Source organism: Pseudorasbora parva, chromosome 4 (assembly GCF_024679245.1).
Source record: "Pseudorasbora parva isolate DD20220531a chromosome 4, ASM2467924v1, whole genome shotgun sequence".
In the NCBI taxonomy this organism is placed as follows: Eukaryota; Metazoa; Chordata; class Actinopteri; order Cypriniformes; family Gobionidae; genus Pseudorasbora; species Pseudorasbora parva.
The window spans coordinates 51,572,236-51,591,731 of record NC_090175.1 but is presented as its reverse complement, the minus strand read 5'-3'; the positions used below and the strand labels follow the sequence as shown (position 1 = coordinate 51,591,731).

General features: G+C 38.6%; 1 protein-coding gene across 2 annotated transcripts in view; it reads left to right on the top strand.

The window, feature by feature from the left end:
* fastkd2 (FAST kinase domains 2) overlaps nucleotides 1-19,496 on the top strand; it is a 32,199-nt gene that overhangs the window by 8,581 nt on the left and 4,122 nt on the right. For both annotated transcript variants that reach the window (XM_067442190.1, XM_067442189.1), the window contains 5 exons: nucleotides 14,996-15,119; nucleotides 15,220-15,359; nucleotides 15,651-15,823; nucleotides 17,094-17,257; nucleotides 17,336-17,560. In XM_067442190.1, coding sequence (XP_067298291.1) covers nucleotides 14,996-15,119; nucleotides 15,220-15,359; nucleotides 15,651-15,823; nucleotides 17,094-17,257; nucleotides 17,336-17,560 — 826 coding nt within the window. The remainder of the gene's footprint in view (nucleotides 1-14,995; nucleotides 15,120-15,219; nucleotides 15,360-15,650; nucleotides 15,824-17,093; nucleotides 17,258-17,335; nucleotides 17,561-19,496) is intronic.

Below are 19,496 nucleotides of genomic sequence, written 5' to 3'. Positions count from 1 at the left end.
GTACAAAAGCTCATAAATCAGACAGAATGAGTTCTTTTGAAAAGGTGATAATGCAGAAAGTTGTGTGATGGGTAGGAGCAGTGTAGGAGGACAGAATATATGGTTTGTACAGTATAAAAACCATTACGTCTATGAGTCCCCAAAAAGATAGCGAACCAGACATGAGTGTGTGTGTGTGTGTGTGTGTGTGTGTGTCTGTGAGAGAGAGAGAGAGAGAGAGAGAGAGAGAGAGAGAGAGAGAGAGAGACACTTTTCTGTCTAAAAAGATTACCTCTCAATGCTTTGGCCTGCATTAAAGGATTAAACATATTATTCTAGGTTTGAATAAAAAAATAAATGTATAAAACCAGTTTATTTGTAGGGCATTGACAATATTGTTTTATATAATTAGTTAAATAATTGTGTTAATACAAATAATTATAATTAAAAAAATATAAATATAAAAAAAATTACCCCCCCTCTCCCTCTCTCAGGATCACTCTGTGTGTGTGCGTGTGTGTGTGTGTGTGTGTGTGTGTGTGTGTGTGTGTGTGTGTGTGTGTGTGTCACCTTGTCTCTTGTTTTTTCATAATTTAACCCTTTCATTTCATAGGCTATCACAAATATCTATCACTTTATTGTGAAAAATAAGTAAAACAAAAACATATATTATATCTTTAATTAAATACTGGTCTTTTGAACTTACAAAATTTTGAGCTGCAAGAAATACATTTGCTTATAATTGAAAGTGATATCCTAATACTTTTAATTGTTTTCTATGACATGGGCTTTAAAGAAGGTCATGTGCTGTGTTTGCAAAGATCACGTATGACACATCTTTAAACTAATTATTTATTGATAGAATTCAAATGAATAAAAAAAATTAAATTTCACATGAATTTATAAAAGTGGCTGTTTATAATAAAACTTCCATAAATTTTATGCACGCATATTACTCTTCCCTGACACTGATATTAAAATCATTGTTGCGGTCTCTGTGATTTGGCTTAATTTATTTTTAAGAGAAGTGTAAGGATAATACAACTTCAGCATTTGGACAGTATTCTGCACTCATTTTGAAATTGACATTTGACATCATCTGACATAAAATTAATGAATAAAATGTAATTGATCTCAGAGATGTGAGTGTTGTGGTTCCTGGTCATAGCAGCACCAGTTGCTGCAGTTAATGAGGTGAATTCAAATGACTTAGACAAAGTCCCATTATTTATTTTTCCCATATTAAATGCCTATTGACCTGCTGCGCACAGTTAAGCTGATGCCACCGGGGTGGCGGTGCCACCGGCTTGGGCCCGTCATCGCTGCTCGCAGCTTTAATTATTATTATCTTTTCGCCTTTTTGGCATTTTTGGGGCCTTTCCCATGCTCGAAAACTCTTGAAACTTTGCACACGCATCGGAATGCGCGGCCAACAGGGTCTGGCAGAGGCCTTTGACCCGGGCGTGGCAGGGGGGCTCAACAGCGCCCCCTTGAAAAACTGGGTCTATATATTAAACACACATGCATGTACATGTATGAAACTCGGTACACATATAGAGCTCATCGGGCCAAACAACTTCCGCACTCATAGTCATAAGCTTCGCCCAACAGGAAGTGAGCTATTATGGGTTGTTCGGAAAACGCATGCTCTGGAATTTGCGATACTCCTCCTAGACGATTCACCCGATCAGCACCAAACTCGGTCAGCATGAAGTAAAGACACTGAGGATGCTAAATTGCGAGCAACTTTTTGATATCTCAAGCGGTTTGGCCGTGGCGAAGAGATGAATTTATGGCGAGAAAAGGGAAACAGGAAGTGTGTTATAACTTTTGCATACATTAATTCATTTTGATGAAACTTCAGCTGTGTGTTCGTTGTAAGAGGCCGATCACATGGATATGACTTTTGTGAGTCAAAGTTATAGCGCCACCAACTGGCAGCAGGAAGTGTGTCACTTTTGTCCAAAGTGGGGGGGTTAGTTTTATCTGCAGTCACCAAACTCGGTATATATATTGTACATTTCGAGCCGGACAACTTTCTAATTTACAGTCATTAGCTCTGACCAACAGGAAGTCAGATAATTTGGTTGGAAGATAACAAGAAGTGGCAAAGCGAGCTCTGGGTTTTTACCCTCTCCTCAAAAGCGATTCATTCAATCTCCTCCAAACTCGGACAACATGAAGTAAATATACAGAAGATGCTAAAATGCGAACGGTTATTGGATATCTCAAACGGTTTTCCCTTAGCAAAAGCCTAAAAAAGACAAAATAGGGACACACGTGCCTGGTTCATAAATAAGGCTATACTCCCACCTGCTGGTTATTCTATATATCTCACTGTTTTTTGTTTTTTTGTTTTTTCAACACTTATGCTCTCCCTTAAATGACCAGTAGAGGGCAATATTGTATAAGTTTTCAAGCAAAAAACCTTGCCTCTGTGTGTGTGTGTGTGTGTGTGTGTGTGTGAATGATTTTCTAGCCTGGTGGGGACTTAAACCTGAATGCACACAGACTCATGGGGACTTCCCAATGGGTAGAAAAGCTTATAAATCAGACAGAATGAGTTCTTTTGAAAATGCAGAAAGTTTCCTGTGATGGGCAGGGGCAGTGTAGGAGGACAGAATATATGGTTTGTACAGCATAAAAACCATTACGTCTATGCTGAGTCCCCAAAAAGATAGTGAACCAGACATGAGTGTGAGTGTGTGTGTGTGTGTGTGTGTGTGTGTGTGTGTGTGTGTGTGTGTGTGTGTGTGTGTGTGTGTGTGTGTGTGTTGGGAGGAGGGGGGGGGATGGGCTGAGCTTATAAGGGTTGCCTGCAGCATACTTCAGCATTACTACTGTGTGTGTGTGTGTGTGTGTGTGTGTGTGTGTGTGTGTGTGTGTGTGTGTGTGTGTGTGTGTGTGTGTGTTATTTTTTCTAGCCTGGTGGGGACTTCAACCTGAATGCACACAGACTCATGGGGACACGTGTCACTGATTTCTACAGTGTGTGTGTGTGTGTGTGTGTGTGTGTGTGTGTGTGTGAGCCACTCTTCTGTCTAAAACGATTACCTCTCAATGTTGTGCTTTGGCCTGCATTAAAGGATTAAACATATTATTCTGGGTTTGAATAAAAAAATAAATGTATAAAACCAGTTTATTTGTAGGGCATTGAGAATATTGTTTTATATAATTAGTTACCCCCCCCCCCCCCCCCCCCAGGATCACTCTGTGTGTGTGTGTTAGTGTGTGTGTGTGTGTGTGTGTGTGTGAGAGAGAGAGAGAGAGAGAGAGAGAGAGAGAGAGAGAGAGAGAGAGAGAGAGAGAGAGAGAGAGAGAGAGAGAGAGAGAGAGAGAGAGAGAGAGAGAGAGAGAGAGAGAGAGAGAGAGAGAGAGACACTTTTCTGTCTAAAAAGATTACCTCTCAATGCTGTGCTTTGGCCTGCATTAAAGGATTAAACATATTATTCTGGGTTTGAATAAAAAAATAAATGTATAAAACCAGTTTATTTGTAGGGCATTGACAATATTGTTTTATATAATTAGTTAAATAATTGTGGTAATACAAATAATTATAATTAAAAAAATAAAAAAATAAAAAAATTACCCCCCCCTCTCCCTCTCTCAGGATCACTCTGTGTGTGTGCGTGTGTGTGTGTGTGTGTGTGTGTGTGTGTGTGTGTGTGTGTGTGTGTGTGTGTGTGTGTGTGTGTGTGTGTGTGTGTGTGTGTGTGTGTAGGGGGTCTCTCTCACTCTGTGTGTGTGTGTAGGGGGTCTCTCTCACTCTGTGTGTGTGTGTAGGGGGTCTCTCTCACTCTGTGTGTGTGTGTAGGGGGTCTCTCTCACTCTGTGTGTGTGTGTGTGTGTGTGTGTGGAGGTAGTCTCTCTCACTCTGTGTGTGTCACCTTGTCTCTTGTTTTTTCATAATTTAACCCTTTCATATCATGGGCTATCACAAATATCTATGACTTTATTGTGAAAAATAAGTAAAACAAAAACATATATTATATCTTTAATTAAATACTGGTCTTCAGAGCTTACAAAATTTTGAGCTGCAAAAAATACATTTGCTCATAATTGAAAGTGATATCCTAATACTTTTAATTGTTTTATATAACATGGGCTTTAAAGAAGGTCATGTGCTGTGTTTGCAAAGATCACGTATGACACCTCTTTAAACGAATTATTTATTAATAGAATTCAAATGGATAAAAAAAAAAAAGAATTCACATGATTTTATAAAAGTGGCTGTTTATAATAAACTTCCATAAATTATATGCACGCATATTACTCTTCCCTGACACTGATATTAAAATCATTGTTGCGGTCTCTGTGATTTGGCTTAATTTATTTTTAAGAGAAGTAAAGGATAATACAACTTCAGCATTTGGACAGTGTTCAGCACTCATTTTGAAATTGACATTTGACATCACCTGACATAAAATTAATGAATAAAATGTAATTGATCTCATAGATGTGAGTGTTGTGGTTCCTGGTCATAGCAGCACCAGTTGCTGCAGTTAATGAGGTGAATTCAAATGACTTTGACATAGTCCCTTTATTTATTTTTTCCCATATTAAATGCCTATTGCCTGCTGTGCACAGTTAAGCTGATGCCACCGGTGTGGCGGTGCCCCCGGCTTGGGCCCGTCATCGCTGCTCGCAGCTTTAATTTATTATTATTTTTTTACGCGACTATTTGGGCATTTTTGGGGCCTTTCCCATGCTCGAAAACTCTTGAAACTTTGCACACGCATCAGAATGCGCGGCCATCAGGGCCGGGCTGAGGCTGGGACCCGGGCGTGGCAGGGGGGCTCGACAGCGCCCCCTAAAGTGGGGTCTGAAAACGGGGTCTATAAATCAAACCGACTTGCACGCACATGTATGAAACTCGGTACACATATAGAGCTCATCGGGCCGAACAACTTTCGTGCTCTAAGTTATGCGTCAGCCCAACAGGAAGTGAGCTATTATGGGTTGTTCGGAAAACGCATGCTCTGGAATTTGCGATACTCCTCCTAGACGATTGACCCGATCAGCACCAAACTCGGTCAGCCTGAAGTCAAGACACTGAGGATGCCAAATTGCGAGCAACTTTTTGATATCTCAAACGGTTTGGCCGTGGCGAAGAGACGAATTTATGGCGAGAAAAGGGAAACAGGAAGTGTGTTATAACTTTTGCATACATTAATTCATTTTGATGAAACTTCAGCTGTGTGTTCGTTGTAAGAGGACGATCACATGGATATGACTTTTGTAAGCCAAAGTTATAGCGCCACCAACTGGCAGCAGGAAGTGTGTCACTTTCAAAATTGCTTTAAATCCCCATCTTATTTTCACCCGATTTACTTCAAACTTCATCGGTATAATGTCAAAACATAGCAGATATAGACATATGAATGGATTCCTGATTCTTGAAATACTGTTGTCATGGCAACGTGTCAAAGTCCAATAATCTTTTTATGTGTTTTTGAGACTCTTAGCATGCTTGAAAATGCATGAAACTCAACACACACATCTGACATGCTGTCCAGAAGATGCAAGCAAAGATTCAGAAACGGGCGTGGTAGAGGGGCTCAATAGCGCCATCTTTTGTCCAAAGCAGGGGGTTAGTTTTATCTTCAGTCACCAAACTCGGTATATATATTGTACTTTTCGAGCCGGACAACTTTCTAATTTACAGTCATTAGCTCTGACCAACAGGAAGTCAGATAATTTGGTTGGAAGATAACAAGAAATGGAAAGCGAGCTCTGAGTTTTTACATTCTCCTCAAAAGCGATTCATTCAATCTCCTCCAAACTCGGACAACATAAAGTAAATATACAGAAGATGCTAAAATGTGAACGGTTATTGGATATCTCAAACGGTTTTCCCTTAGCAAAAGCCTAAAAAAGACAAAATAAGCACACAAGTGCCTGGTTCATAAATAAGGCTATACTCCCACCTGCTGGTTATTCTATATATCACACTGGTTTTTTTTTGTGTTTTTTTTCAACACTCATGCTCTCCCTTAAATGTCCAATAGAGGGCAATATTGTATAAGTTTTCAAGCAAAAAAACTTGCCTCTGTGTGTGTGTGTGTGAATGGTTTTCTAACCTGGTGGGGACTTAAACCTGAATGCACACAGACTCATGGGGACTTCCCAATGGGTACAAAAGCTTATAAATCAGACAGAATGAGTTCTTTTGAAAATGTGAAAATGCAGAAAGTTTTGTGTGATGGGTAGGTTTTGGGGTAGGAGGACAGAATATATGGTTTGTACAGCATAAAAACCATTATGTCTATGGTGAGTCCCCAAATAGATAGTGAACCAGACGTGTGTGTGTGTGTGTGTGTGTGTGTGTGTGTGTGTGTGTGTGTGTGTGTGTGTGTGTGTGTGTGTGTGTGTGTGTGTGTGTGTGTGTGTGTGTGTGTGTGTGTGTGTGTGTGTGTGTTCTTTTTTCTAGCCTGGTGGGGACTTCAACCTGAATGTTGTTGTGGATGGGGGATGGGCTTAACTGATAAGAGTTGCCTGCAGCATACTTCAGCATTACTACTGTGTGTGTGTGTGTGTGCATGTTCTTTTTTCTAGCCTGGCTGGTGGGGACTTCAACCTGAATGCACACAGACTCATTGGGACACGTGTCACTGATTTCTACAGTGTGTGTGTGTGTGTGTGTGTGTGTGTGTGTGTGTGTGTGTGTGTGTGTGTGTGTGTGTGTGTGTGTGTGTGTGTGTGAGAGCCACTCTTCTGTCTAAAAAGATTATCTCTCAATGCTGTGCTTTGGCCTGCATTAAAGGATTAAACATATTATTCTGGGTTTGAATAAAAAAATTCATGTATAAAACCAGTTTATTTGTAGGGCATTGACAATATTGTTTTATATAATTAGTTAAATAATTGTGTTAATACAAATAATTATTAATAAAATAAAAAAATATAAATATTTAAAAAAAACATTACTAACAAAAGAAAAAACACATTTAATTGTCTTTAAAAAGAAAAGGAAAAAAAGTAGTGTGTGTAACTTAAAAAAATGAGAAGATTAATGCCTTTTGTTTAAGGACAAAAATGAGAACCAATGAGCTACCGGCATATAGAATAACCAGAAGGTGGAAGTGTAGCCTTATTTAGTAACCAGGTTGGATATGTCCTAGGAACACTGTTTTGAAGATAAAACTATTGTTGTCATTGCAAAACAGTGTTTTCAGACAGTGAAATAAAAACAATGATCTCTCACTGTTTAGATTTTGTGTCTGTCATTCCCCTCCCCCCTCACTCTCCCTCTCTCAGGATCACTCTGTGTGTGTGTGTGTGTGTGTGTGTGTGGAGGGGGTCTCTCTCACTCTGTGTATGTCGCCTTGTTTCTTGTTTTTCATAATTTAGCCCTTTCATATCATAATTGCTATCAGCAATATCTATCACTTTATTGTGAAAAATAAGTTTAAAAAAATGTATTATATATATATAACACTGGTCTTCTGAACTTACAATATTTTGAGCTGCAAAAAATACATTTGCACATAATTGAAAGTGATATCCTAATACTTTTAATTGTTTTCTGTAACATTGGCTTTAAAGAAGGTAATGTGCTGTGTTTGCAAGGTTCACGTATGACACCTCTTTAAACTAATTATTTATTGATAAAATGCAAATGGTTAAAAAAAAATAATTTCACATGATCTTATAAAAGTGGCTGTTTATTATAAACTTCCATAAATTATATGCACGCATATTACTCTTACCTGACACTGATATTAAAATCATTGTTGCGGTCTCTGTGATTTGGCTTAATTTATTTTTAAGAGAAGTGTAAGGATAATACAACTTCAGCATTTGGACAGTATTCTGCACTCATTTTGAAATTGACATTTGACATCATCTGACATAAAATTAATGAATAAAATGTAATTGATCTCATAGATGTGAGTGTTGTGGTTCCTGGTCATAGCAGCACCAGTTGCTGCAGTTAATGAGGTGAATTCAAATGACTTTGACAAAGTCCCATTATTTATTTTTTCCCATATTAAATGCCTATTGGCCTTCTGTGCACAGTTAAGCTGATGCCACCGGGGTGGCGGTGCCCCCGGCTTGGGCCCGTCATCGCTGCTCGCAGCTTTAATTATTTATTATTATTATTTTTTTACGCGACTATTTGGGCATTTTTGGGGCCCTTCCCATGCTCGAAAACTCTTGAAACTTTGCACACGCATCAGAATGCGCGGCCATCAGGGCCGGGCTGAGGCTGGGACCCGGGCGTGGCAGGGGGGCTCGACAGCGCCCCCTAAAGTGGGCTCTGAAAACGGGGTCTATAAATCAAACACACTTGCACGTACATATATGAAACTCGGTACACATATAGAGCTCATCGGGCCGAACAACTTTCGTGCTCTAAGTTATGCGTCAGCCCAACAGGAAGTGAGCTATTATGGGTTGTTCGGAAAACGCATGCTCTGGAATTTGCGATACTCCTCCTAGACGATTGACCCGATCAGCACCAAACTCGGCCAGCATGAAGTCAAGACACTGAGGATGCTAAATTGCAAGCAACTTTTAGATATCTCAAACGGTTTGGCCGTGGCGAAGAGAAAAATTTATAGCGAGAAAAAGGAAACAGGAAGTGTGTTATAACTTTTGCATACATTAATTCATTTTGATGAAACTTCAGCTGTGTGTTCGTTGTAAGAGGCCGATCACATGGATATGACTTTTGTGAGTCAAAGTTATAGCGCCACCAACTGGCAGCAGGAAGTGTGTCACTTTTGTCCAAAGTGGGGGGTTAGTTTTATCTGCATTCACCAAACTCGGTATATATATAGTACTTTTCGAGCCGGACAACTTTCTAATTTACAGTCATTAGCTCTGACCAACAGGAAGTCAGATAATTTGGTTGGAAGATAACACAAAGTGGAAAGCGAGCTCTGAGTTTTTACCTTCTCCTCAAAAGCGATTCATTCAATCTCCTCCAAACTCGGACAACATGAAGTAAATATACAGAAGATGCTAAAATGCGAACGGTTATTGGATATCTCAAACGGTTTTCCCTTAGTAAAAGCCTAAAAAAGACCAAATTGGGACACTAGTAATGGTTCATAAATAAGGCTATACTCCCACCTGCTGGTTATTCTATATATCACACTGTGTTTTTTTCTGTTTTTTTTTCTGTTTTTTCAACACTTATGCTCTCACTTAAATGTCCAGTAGAGGGCAATATTGTATAAGTTTTCAAGCAAAAAACCTTGCCTCTGTGTGTGTGTGTGAATGGTTTTCTAGCCTGGTGGGGACTTAAACCTGAATGCACACAGACTCATGGGGACTTCCCAATGGGTACAAAAGCTTATAAATCAGACAGAATGAGTTCTTTTGAAAATGTAAAAATGCAGAAAGTTTTGTGTGATGGGTTGGTTTAGGGGTAGGGGCAGTGTAGGAGGACAGAATATATGGTTTGTACAGCATAAAAACCATTACGTCTATGGTGAGTCCCCAAAAAGATAGTGAACCAGACATGAGTGTGTGTGTGTGTATGTGTGTGTGGGTGGGTTTGTGTGTGTGTGTGTGTGTGTGTGTGTGTGTGTGTCTGTGTTGTGGATGGGGGATGGTGGATTGGCTTAACTGATAAGAGTTGCCTGCAGCATACTTCAGCATTACTACTGTGTGTGTGTGTGTGTGTGTGTGTGTGTGTGTGTGTGTGTGTGTGTGTGTGTGTGTGTGTGTGTGTGTGTGTGTGTGTGTGTTCTTTTTAGCCTGGTGAGGACTTCAACCTGAATGCACACAGACTCATGGGGACACGTGTCACTGATTTCTACAGTGTGTGTGTGTGTGTGTGTGAGCCACTCTTCTGTCTAAAAAGATTACCTCTCAATGCTGTGCTTTGGCCTGCATTAAAGGATTAAACATATTATTCTGGGTTTGAATAAAAAAATTAATGTATAAAACCAGTTTATTTGTAGGGCATTGACAATATTGTTTTATATAATTAGTTAAATAATTGTGTTAATACAAATAATTATTAATAAAAATATATAAATATAAAAAAAACATTACTAACAAAAGAAAAAACATTTTATTGTCTTTAAAAAAATAAAATAAAAATAAGTAGTGTGTGTAACTTAAAAAAGGAGAAGATTAATGCCTTTTGTTTAAGGACAAAAATGAGAACCAATGATCTACCGGTATATAGAATAACCAGAAGGTGGAAGTGTAGCCTTACTTAGCAACCAGGTTGGATATGTCCTAGGGAACACTGTTTTGAAGATAAAACTATTGTTGTTATTGCAGAACAGTGTTTTCAGACAGTGAAATAAAAACAATGTTCTCTCACTGTTTAGATTTTGTGTCTGTCATTCCCCTCCCCCCTCCCTCTCCCTCTCTCAGGATCACTCTGTGTGTGTGTGTGTGTGTGTGTGTGTGTGTGTGTGTGTGTGTGTGTGTGTGTGTGTGTGTGTGTGTGTGTGTGTGTGTGTGTGGAGGGGGTCTCTCTCACTCTGTGTGTGTCATCTTTCCTCTTGTTTTTTCATAATTTAACCCTTTCATATCATAGGCTATCACAAATATATATCACTTTATTGTGAAAAATAAGTAAAAAACTAAAACATATATTATATCTTTAATTAAATACTGGTCTTCTGAACTTACAAAATTTTGAGCTGCAAAAAATACATTTGCACATAATTGAAAATTCTTTTAATTGTTTTCTGTAACATGGAACTTTGGAAGTGTATTTGGAAGTGTAAGGATAATACAACTTCAGCATTTGGACAGTATTCTGCACTCATTTTGAAATTGACATTTGACATCACCTGACATAAAATTAAAGAATAAAATGTAATTGATCTCATAGATGTGAGTGTTGTGGTTCCTGGTCATAGCAGCACCAGTTGCTGCAGTTAATGAGGTGAATTCAAATGACTTAGACAAAGTCCCTTTATTTATTTTTTCCCATATTAAATGCCTATTGCCTGCTGTGCACAGTTAAGCTGATGCCACCAGGGTGGCGGTGCCCCCGGCTTGGGCCCGTCATCGCTGCTCGCAGCTTTAATGTGTTTTTGAGACTCTTAGCATGCTTGAAAATGCATGAAACTCAACACACACATCTGACATGCTGTCCAGAAGATGCAAGCAAAGATTCAGAAACGGGCGTGGTAGAGGGGCTCAATAGCGCCATCTTTTGTCCAAAGCAGGGGGTTAGTTTTATCTTCAGTCACCAAACTCGGTATATATATTGTACTTTTCGAGCCGGACAACTTTCTAATTTACAGTCATTAGCTCTGACCAACAGGAAGTCAGATAATTTGGTTGGAAGATAACAAGAAGTGGAAAGCGAGCTCTGAGTTTTTACCTTCTCCTCAAAAGCGATTCATTCAATCTCCTCCAAACTCGGACAACATAAAGTAAATATACAGAAGATGCTAAAATGTGAACGGTTATTGGATATCTCAAACGGTTTTCCCTTAGCAAAAGCCTAAAAAACACAAAATAGGGACACACGTGCCTGGTTCATAAATAAGGCTATACTCCCACCTGCTGGTTATTCTATATATCACACTGTTTGTTTTTGTTTTTTTTTCAAAACTTATGCTCTCCCTTAAATGTCCAGTAGAGGGCAATATTGTATAAGTTTTCAAGCAAAAAAACTTGCCTCTGTGTGTGTGTGTGAATGGTTTTCTAACCTGGTGGGGACTTAAACCTGAATGCACACAGACTCATGGGGACTTCCCAATGGGTACAAAAGCTTATAAATCAGACAGAATGAGTTCTTTTGAAAATGTGAAAATGCAGAAAGTTTTGTGTGATGGGTAGGTTTTGGGGTAGGAGGACAGAATATATGGTTTGTACAGCATAAAAACCATTATGTCTATGGTGAGTCCCCAAACAGATAGTGAACCAGACGTGTGTGTGTGTGTGTGTGTGTGTGTGTGTGTGTGTGTGTGTGTGTGTGTGTGTGTGTGTGTGTGTGTGTGTGTTCTTTTTTCTAGCCTGGTGGGGACTTCAACCTGAATGTTGTTGTGGATGGGGGATGGGCTTAACTGATAAGAGTTGCCTGCAGCATACTTCAGCATTACTACTGTGTGTGTGTGTGTGTGTGCATGTTCTTTTTTCTAGCCTGGCTGGTGGGGACTTCAACCTGAATGCACACAGACTCATTGGGACACGTGTCACTGATTTCTACAGTGTGTGTGTGTGTGTGTGTGTGTGTGTGTGTGTGTGTGTGTGTGTGTGTGTGTGTGTGTGTGTGTGTGTGTGTGTGTGAGAGCCACTCTTCTGTCTAAAAAGATTATCTCTCAATGCTGTGCTTTGGCCTGCATTAAAGGATTAAACATATTATTCTGGGTTTGAATAAAAAAAATCATGTATAAAACCAGTTTATTTGTAGGGCATTGACAATATTGTTTTATATAATTAGTTAAATAATTGTGTTAATACAAATAATTATTAATAAAATAAAAAAATATAAATATTAAAAAAAAAACATTACTAACAAAAGAAAAAACACATTTAATTGTCTTTAAAAAGAAAAGGAAAAAAAGTAGTGTGTGTAACTTAAAAAAATGAGAAGATTAATGCCTTTTGTTTAAGGACAAAAATGAGAACCAATGAGCTACCGGCATATAGAATAACCAGAAGGTGGAAGTGTAGCCTTATTTAGCAACCAGGTTGGATATGTCCTAGGAACACTGTTTTGAAGATAAAACTATTGTTGTCATTGCAAAACAGTGTTTTCAGACAGTGAAATAAAAACAATGATCTCTCACTGTTTAGATTTTGTGTCTGTCATTCCCCTCCCCCCTCACTCTCCCTCTCTCAGGATCACTCTGTGTGTGTGTGTGTGTGTGTGTGTGTGTGTGTGTGTGTGTGTGTGTGTGTGTGTGTGTGTGTGTGTGTGTGTGTGTGTGTGTGTGTGTGTGTGTGTGGAGGGGGTCTCTCTCACTCTGTGTATGTCGCCTTGTTTCTTGTTTTTCATAATTTAGCCCTTTCATATCATAGGCTATCAGCAATATCTATCACTTTATTGTGAAAAATAAGTTTAAAAAAATGTATTATATATATATATAACACTGGTCTTCTGAACTTACAATATTTTGAGCTGCAAAAAATACATTTGCACATAATTGAAAGTGATATCCTAATACTTTTAATTGTTTTCTGTAACATTGGCTTTAAAGAAGGTAATGTGCTGTGTTTGCAAGGTTCACGTATGACACCTCTTTAAACTAATTATTTATTGATAAAATGCAAATGGTTAAAAAAAAAAAATTTCACATGATCTTATAAAAGTGGCTGTTTATAATAAACTTCTATACATTTTATGCACGCATATTACTCTTACCTGACACTGATATTAAAATCATTGTTGCGGTCTATGTGATTTGGCTTAATTTATTTTTAAGAGAAGTGTAAGGATAATACAACTTCAGCATTTGGACAGTATTCTGCACTCATTTTGAAATTGACATTTCACATCATCTGACATAAAATTAATGAATAAAATGTAATTGATCTCATAGATGTGAGTGTTGTGGTTCCTGGTCATAGCAGCACCAGTTGCTGCAGTTAAAGGGGTACTTCAGCGCTGGGAAGATGAATCTGTATTTAAACTGGGTCATCAATGCAGTAGAAATGTGAAATTATTTTTGAATTTGGTGTTTTCTAGACTGAGAAAAGACAGAAAATTTATTTTTGTCCCATGGGGGTGAAAGACAACAATTCCCAGAATGCTTCGCTGCCCTGTGAGGCCATTCCCAACACCACCAACTTCATTACTGTGACTGAGTTAGAGAAGACACTACAATTAAAAACTGAACGTGTCTGTTCAATATAATGAGTGAGTCACCGCGCGAGTGTCACAGCCCTGAGCACTAACTGCACGAGTGATGAGAGCTGAGGTAATCGCGACTACACTCGCGGCATACATTCACAACGCGAGTTCAGTCTGGCACGCGTTTCAGTTCATGCCTTTGCAAGCTTAACTTTCATAGAAATGAATTTGAGAAGTTAAAAGACTTACATTGCTCACGATAGTTCCGTTTAAATTATCCTGTCTGCAAGCTGAGCTCTCCCTGCCAGCTGAGTGTAATCTCCCATCCCCCATGCGCAGATTCAAAACATGCGGAAATGGCTCCCTCTGCTGGCTGTAGTCTTAAGCCTCTGGGCAAACATTCCTCCTATGATGCAAAAATCGTCATTTTGCATCATAGGAGGAATTTTTCCAGAAATAAAATGCATAAATCTCTTGTCTCAGGGGGATATGAGAGGGGAAAACACAATAATTTGAATATTCTCCAGGGTTTCTACTGATATAAAGCCATATGCTAATCGCTGAAGTAACCCTTTAATGAGGTGAATTCAAATGACTTTGACAAAGTCCCATTATTTATTTTTTCCCATATTAAATGCCTATTGGCCTTCTGTGCACAGTTAAGCTGATGCCACCGGGGTGGCGGTGCCCCCGGCTTGGGCCCGTCATCGCTGCTCGCAGCTTTAATTAGATTTTATTTTTATATTATGCAACATTTCTGAATTTAATTTAGTTTGTTTTTAAGTAATATTTATATTTTGTTTTATTTTATTTTAAATTTACAGAACTGTTTTTAATAGTTTTTAATTTAAATTTGAACTGTGTTTAATTCTCATTCCTGGTATAGTGTTTTTTTTTTTGTGTTACAACCATGATATTTAAATACTTTGTTTGGGGGGAATTATTTAATTTTCTATTTTCTAATTATTTCTGAATTATTATTAATTTTTTTTGTAAATAATAAGTTATTTTTCACATTACAGAAATGCTAATTAGGGTTTTCTTTGCATTTTATTGCAATAATTAGTGAAGGAAATTGTGTTAAATTGTCTTGAAAATAATACCACAAAACATAGTGCTTCATAGAATTTTTTTCAATGCAAGATATAATTGACTATTGTTTTTCTTTTGATTCTGGATTGAAATAATCCGTGTGATGCAGCTATCTAACATGAAATTATTATTGTTGAAAAGCATTTTTGCCTGTTGAAATTGTCATGGTCGTTTCTAGCTCAATTCCTCTTAATTCTCCCTCAGACAAAGACTCTGTCATTGGCAGATGAGTTTAATCCTCCCAACACCCAGTACATGTTCTCCAGCCTGGCCGCCATGGGCCTGAACTTCAAACCTCTGCTGGATGTCTGCAGTAAGAACATAGCTGGTGAGAATGATCCTCTCAGATGTTCCCTGATCTACAGCAAACGGCTAGAATTAGTCAATACCTGTCCCTGTAACTGTAAACCTCTCTTTGTTTCCTGCAGAAAATGTGCATGAGTTTCCCTACGGTAGGCTTCTGTCTGTACTGAAGTCCTGCCATGAGCTTCGTTACAGAAACTACACCCTCTTCAACTCTGTGTCTGAGTACATGGCCAGCACATTTGATATGTGGTCCAACAAACAGGTGCGATATCTGCTGATACAAGCTTTCAATTAAACTGATGCATGTGAAACGGCACTGTACATTTAAAGAGGAATGCACAAATAAATGCTGCCTTGGTGAGCATAATATTTCAAAAACTTTTAAAACATTTTAACAAACCTAAACTATTGAATGTTAGTGTATATATTATTAACCATCAGAACAGTTATTGGCCATTATTAAAAAAATTAAATAAATGTGTGCTATCATTTACCTGAATGTTTTTTCATTACTGCCTTTTTTCTTTTATTAAATGCTTTTCATGTTTTCCAGGTGATTCTCATTCTAGTATCATTTGAGGATCTCTTGTTCAGACCTGCGGTCCTGTTGGAAGCATTTGCAGAGAGAATCATCCACAAGCCTGACAGTCTGACCCAGAAAGACCTTCTTAGTGTTTTAAAAGTGTTTTCGCTCCTCAATCATGACCTGAAAGAGAAAAAAACAGAGTAAGACACTATTAATTCTTAATCACTTACACTTACACAAGTTTGGGGTTGGGACGATTTTTAAAAATGTTTTTTTGAAAGCTTACCAAGGCTGCATAAATTTGTTCAGAAATACAGTAAAAACATTAATATTGTGTCATGTTATTGCAGTTTAAAATAACTTCTTTAATTTGAATATATTTTAAAATGTAACTTATTCTTTAATTTCTTTATTAAAAAAATCTTACTGACCTAAAAAAAAAATCTTCCTGAAATGCCAAAGCGGAATTTTTAGCATCAATACTCCAGTATTAAGTCACATGATCCTTCAGAAATCATTCTGATATGCTGATTTGCGGCTCAAAAACAAACATTATTCAGTGTTAAAAACAGTTAGAGGAACCTGTTATGTTCTTTTTCAAAGTCTTGATTTAGTTTTTTACTCTACTAGAATAGGTTTTCATAATTGATTTAGTTTTTAAAAACACATTTTTTCCCCACCTCTAACTCCCCAACTCTAAGCCATTGCTGCAGCTCGTCTCTTCCCAGTCTGTCAGTAATGCTCTGTTCCGTTTCTGTCTCTATGAAGCCCCTCCATCTGAAAAGCACGATGGGCTTTCATTGGTCAGCTTGACCAGTGTATTGTGAGTGATCAACCGTTGTATGTTTTGGAAATGTCCTGCGGCTCCCGCCCTTTAACATAGTCACGAGTTTAAGCACACTACTAAACCTGCATCTCAATGTGCATACTATCCATCCTAAAAAGTATGTGACGTTAGTTATATTCAGTACTATATAGTATGGATAATGTGCGCACTGATATAGTGAAATAGTCTACCGTAGTTTAGACTAGTCGGTTGCAAAATTTCTGTTTAAGTGTTAATTAAATTGGTCATTGTGCACATCTCTAAATAGAAGACCTTTAATTTTTACTTAATATTTTTGTGGGAACAAAATATACTTTCCCACCCAGGATTCTTTAATGAATGGAAACTGATCAGAACTAACTTTATTTTAAATATAAATCTTTTGTAGCATTATAAATGTCGTTACTGTCACTTTAAATTATTTGAATACATAAATAAAACATTAATTTCTTTATTAAAAAAATCTTACTGACCTAAATATTTTGGAACGGCAATGTATATTTAATAAAAATATTTTCCAATAAAAATATATATTCTTATACATCAGAATATTCAACTACATAAATCCCCCAAAAACCCAAAGCAAAAGTTGTTTTTTTGCAGAACAACAGGCATGTCTCTGACTTGTTGCTTTTTTTAATTAGGTTTCTGGACAGTGTAACGAAGGTCTTAGAGTCCTACCTTCCAAAGATGTCCTCCACCGACCTACTCAAAGCCGTGTACTATCTGGCATTGCTGGAGCACCTCCCTCAAACCCTACTGGATAAACTGCTACAGCAGGAAACCCTGGACCAAATACTACAGAAAGGTCAATAGCTCTGCTTCCTCTCTCTCCTCATACAAGGAGCATCACATTTCAGCTGTCATCTGTTATGTGTCCTCATAGGCAAACAGTCGAATAAGGTTCAGAGGTGGCTGCACACGCTGGATCTGTGTTTGCGACTAGATCAGCCTCAGCTGCCGCCCTCCCTGAGGTCTATCCCAGACTTCCACTTCACGGTTCCTGCTCATGAAGTCCCAGTCAACCAGGAAATGCTCAGTGCAATCAGGAGCATTGTGGGAAATGATGTTGTTCAGGAGAGAGTGCTGGAACAGAGCATCTACTTCATTGGTGAGATTAATCTCTTGTTATTGTGCAGTTTTTGCACCGATTCCAGCTTCAAGCTTGGCGTTATTTACAGTAGCAAATGTTACAAGTTGGATTAATCACATGAGCACCATAAGATCAATGTGTCGAAGCAGATGCATCACTAGGCCACAGCCCAGTTTTACTAATAAAAGTGTCATATTTTGGATGTTAATGTGTTGTTTGTTAACATGTTATCTCCCCTCTACACTGTTCATTACGGTAAATGTGCTTCTACACTGTTGAACACGGCACGGTGTGCCGGAGGTTGGCGCATGAGCAGAGTGTGGAATCTGCGTGCAGGTGACGGTGATGGATGTTGTGTGAAACTTGGCCGTGCACTGAATAAAGTAGTACGAACTATAAACGTCGTGTTTATTTCAAGTAACATGGTAGCAGAGGATGGTTAAAAGATGGCAGCTAGTTATAAAGTTCCGCCGAAGTTTGATGAAGCCAGGCCCTACGAGTGTTGGAAGAATGAAGTTAATATCTGGATGCGGGTTACCGATCTCGATAAAAAGAAGCAAGCCCTTGCTGTCGCTTTGGGGCTTGAAGGGAGAGCCCGTGAAACAGCGATGGAAATACCTGCGGAAGATTTGGACAGTGATGACGGTATGGCAAAGTTGATTGCAAAGCTGGACGACGTGTTTCTTAAAGAGGAAAAAGATCGCGCGTACGAAGCCTATTCATATTTTGATGGCATAACGAAGAATAGTTCAGTTTCAATGGAGGACTACATAATTGACTTCGAACAGCGTTACAACCGGATAAAAAAGTATAGTATGACGCTTCCTGATGCTGTACTGGCGTTTAAGCTGTTAGACACGGCCTGTCTCGACGATAAAAGCAGACAGCTAGCATTGACGGCCTGCACCGAGTTGACGTTCTCCTCCATGAAGTCTGCTCTAAAAAGGATTTTCGGAGGGAAATCGACAGGCTCGTTGAACGGAATACAAGTGAACCAGGATGTAGCGTTTTTCACAGAACAAAGACCACAAGGCAGGACAAGACGGAGCACAACTTTCCAAAGTGGACAACTAAAGCAGCCATTACCAGGGACTAATCCACTGGATAAGTTCGGTAAGAGATCCAGATGTGCTATTTGCCAGTGTACATTTCATTGGGCAAAAGACTGTCCCCACAAAAAAACTGAACAAGTAAGAGTAACTGAAGATGCAAATGTAGAGGAATGTAACATTACATTGTTTACAAAGGCAGCCATCTCAGATGCAGAGATATTTATGACTGAATCATTGGGATCAGCAATTATTGACACTGCTTGTACGCGTACTGTGTGTGGGGAGAAATGGCTGGAAAGCTATATTGAAGACCTCACCCAAGATCAATTGAGCCAGTTGATACAAACAGAAACTCCCAGTTGCAGACCATTTCGATTTGGAGATGGGAATTTGGTATATTCCACAAAAAATGTGAAACTGCCAGCTAAAATAGGACTGACGAAATGCCAGATTGAAACTGAAGTTGTCAAGGTTGACATTCCACTTCTGCTGAGTAAAACATCCCTGAAGAAGGCAGGGACCATTTTGGACATGGAAAAGGACAGCGCAGTGATGTTCAAGCAGTCCATTCCTCTTGAATTTACTAGTTCTGGACATTACTGTGTTGATATCAGAGACAAAGATTCTAAAAAAGGTCAAGCTGACATAGTCCTAACAGTGACAGAAAATATGCCTCCAGATGAGAAACGCAAAGTCCTTCTGAAGCTCCACAAACAGTTTGGTCATGCGTCAGCAGACAGGCTACAGAGACTCATTCACAGTTCAGGAAACAACGACAAAGAATGCTTTACTATTTTACAACAAATAGTATCCGACTGTGAAATATGCCAAAAGTTCAAAAAGACGAAGCCAAAACCTGCAGTGGGGCTACCCTTAGCTTCAGAATATAATGAGACTGTGGC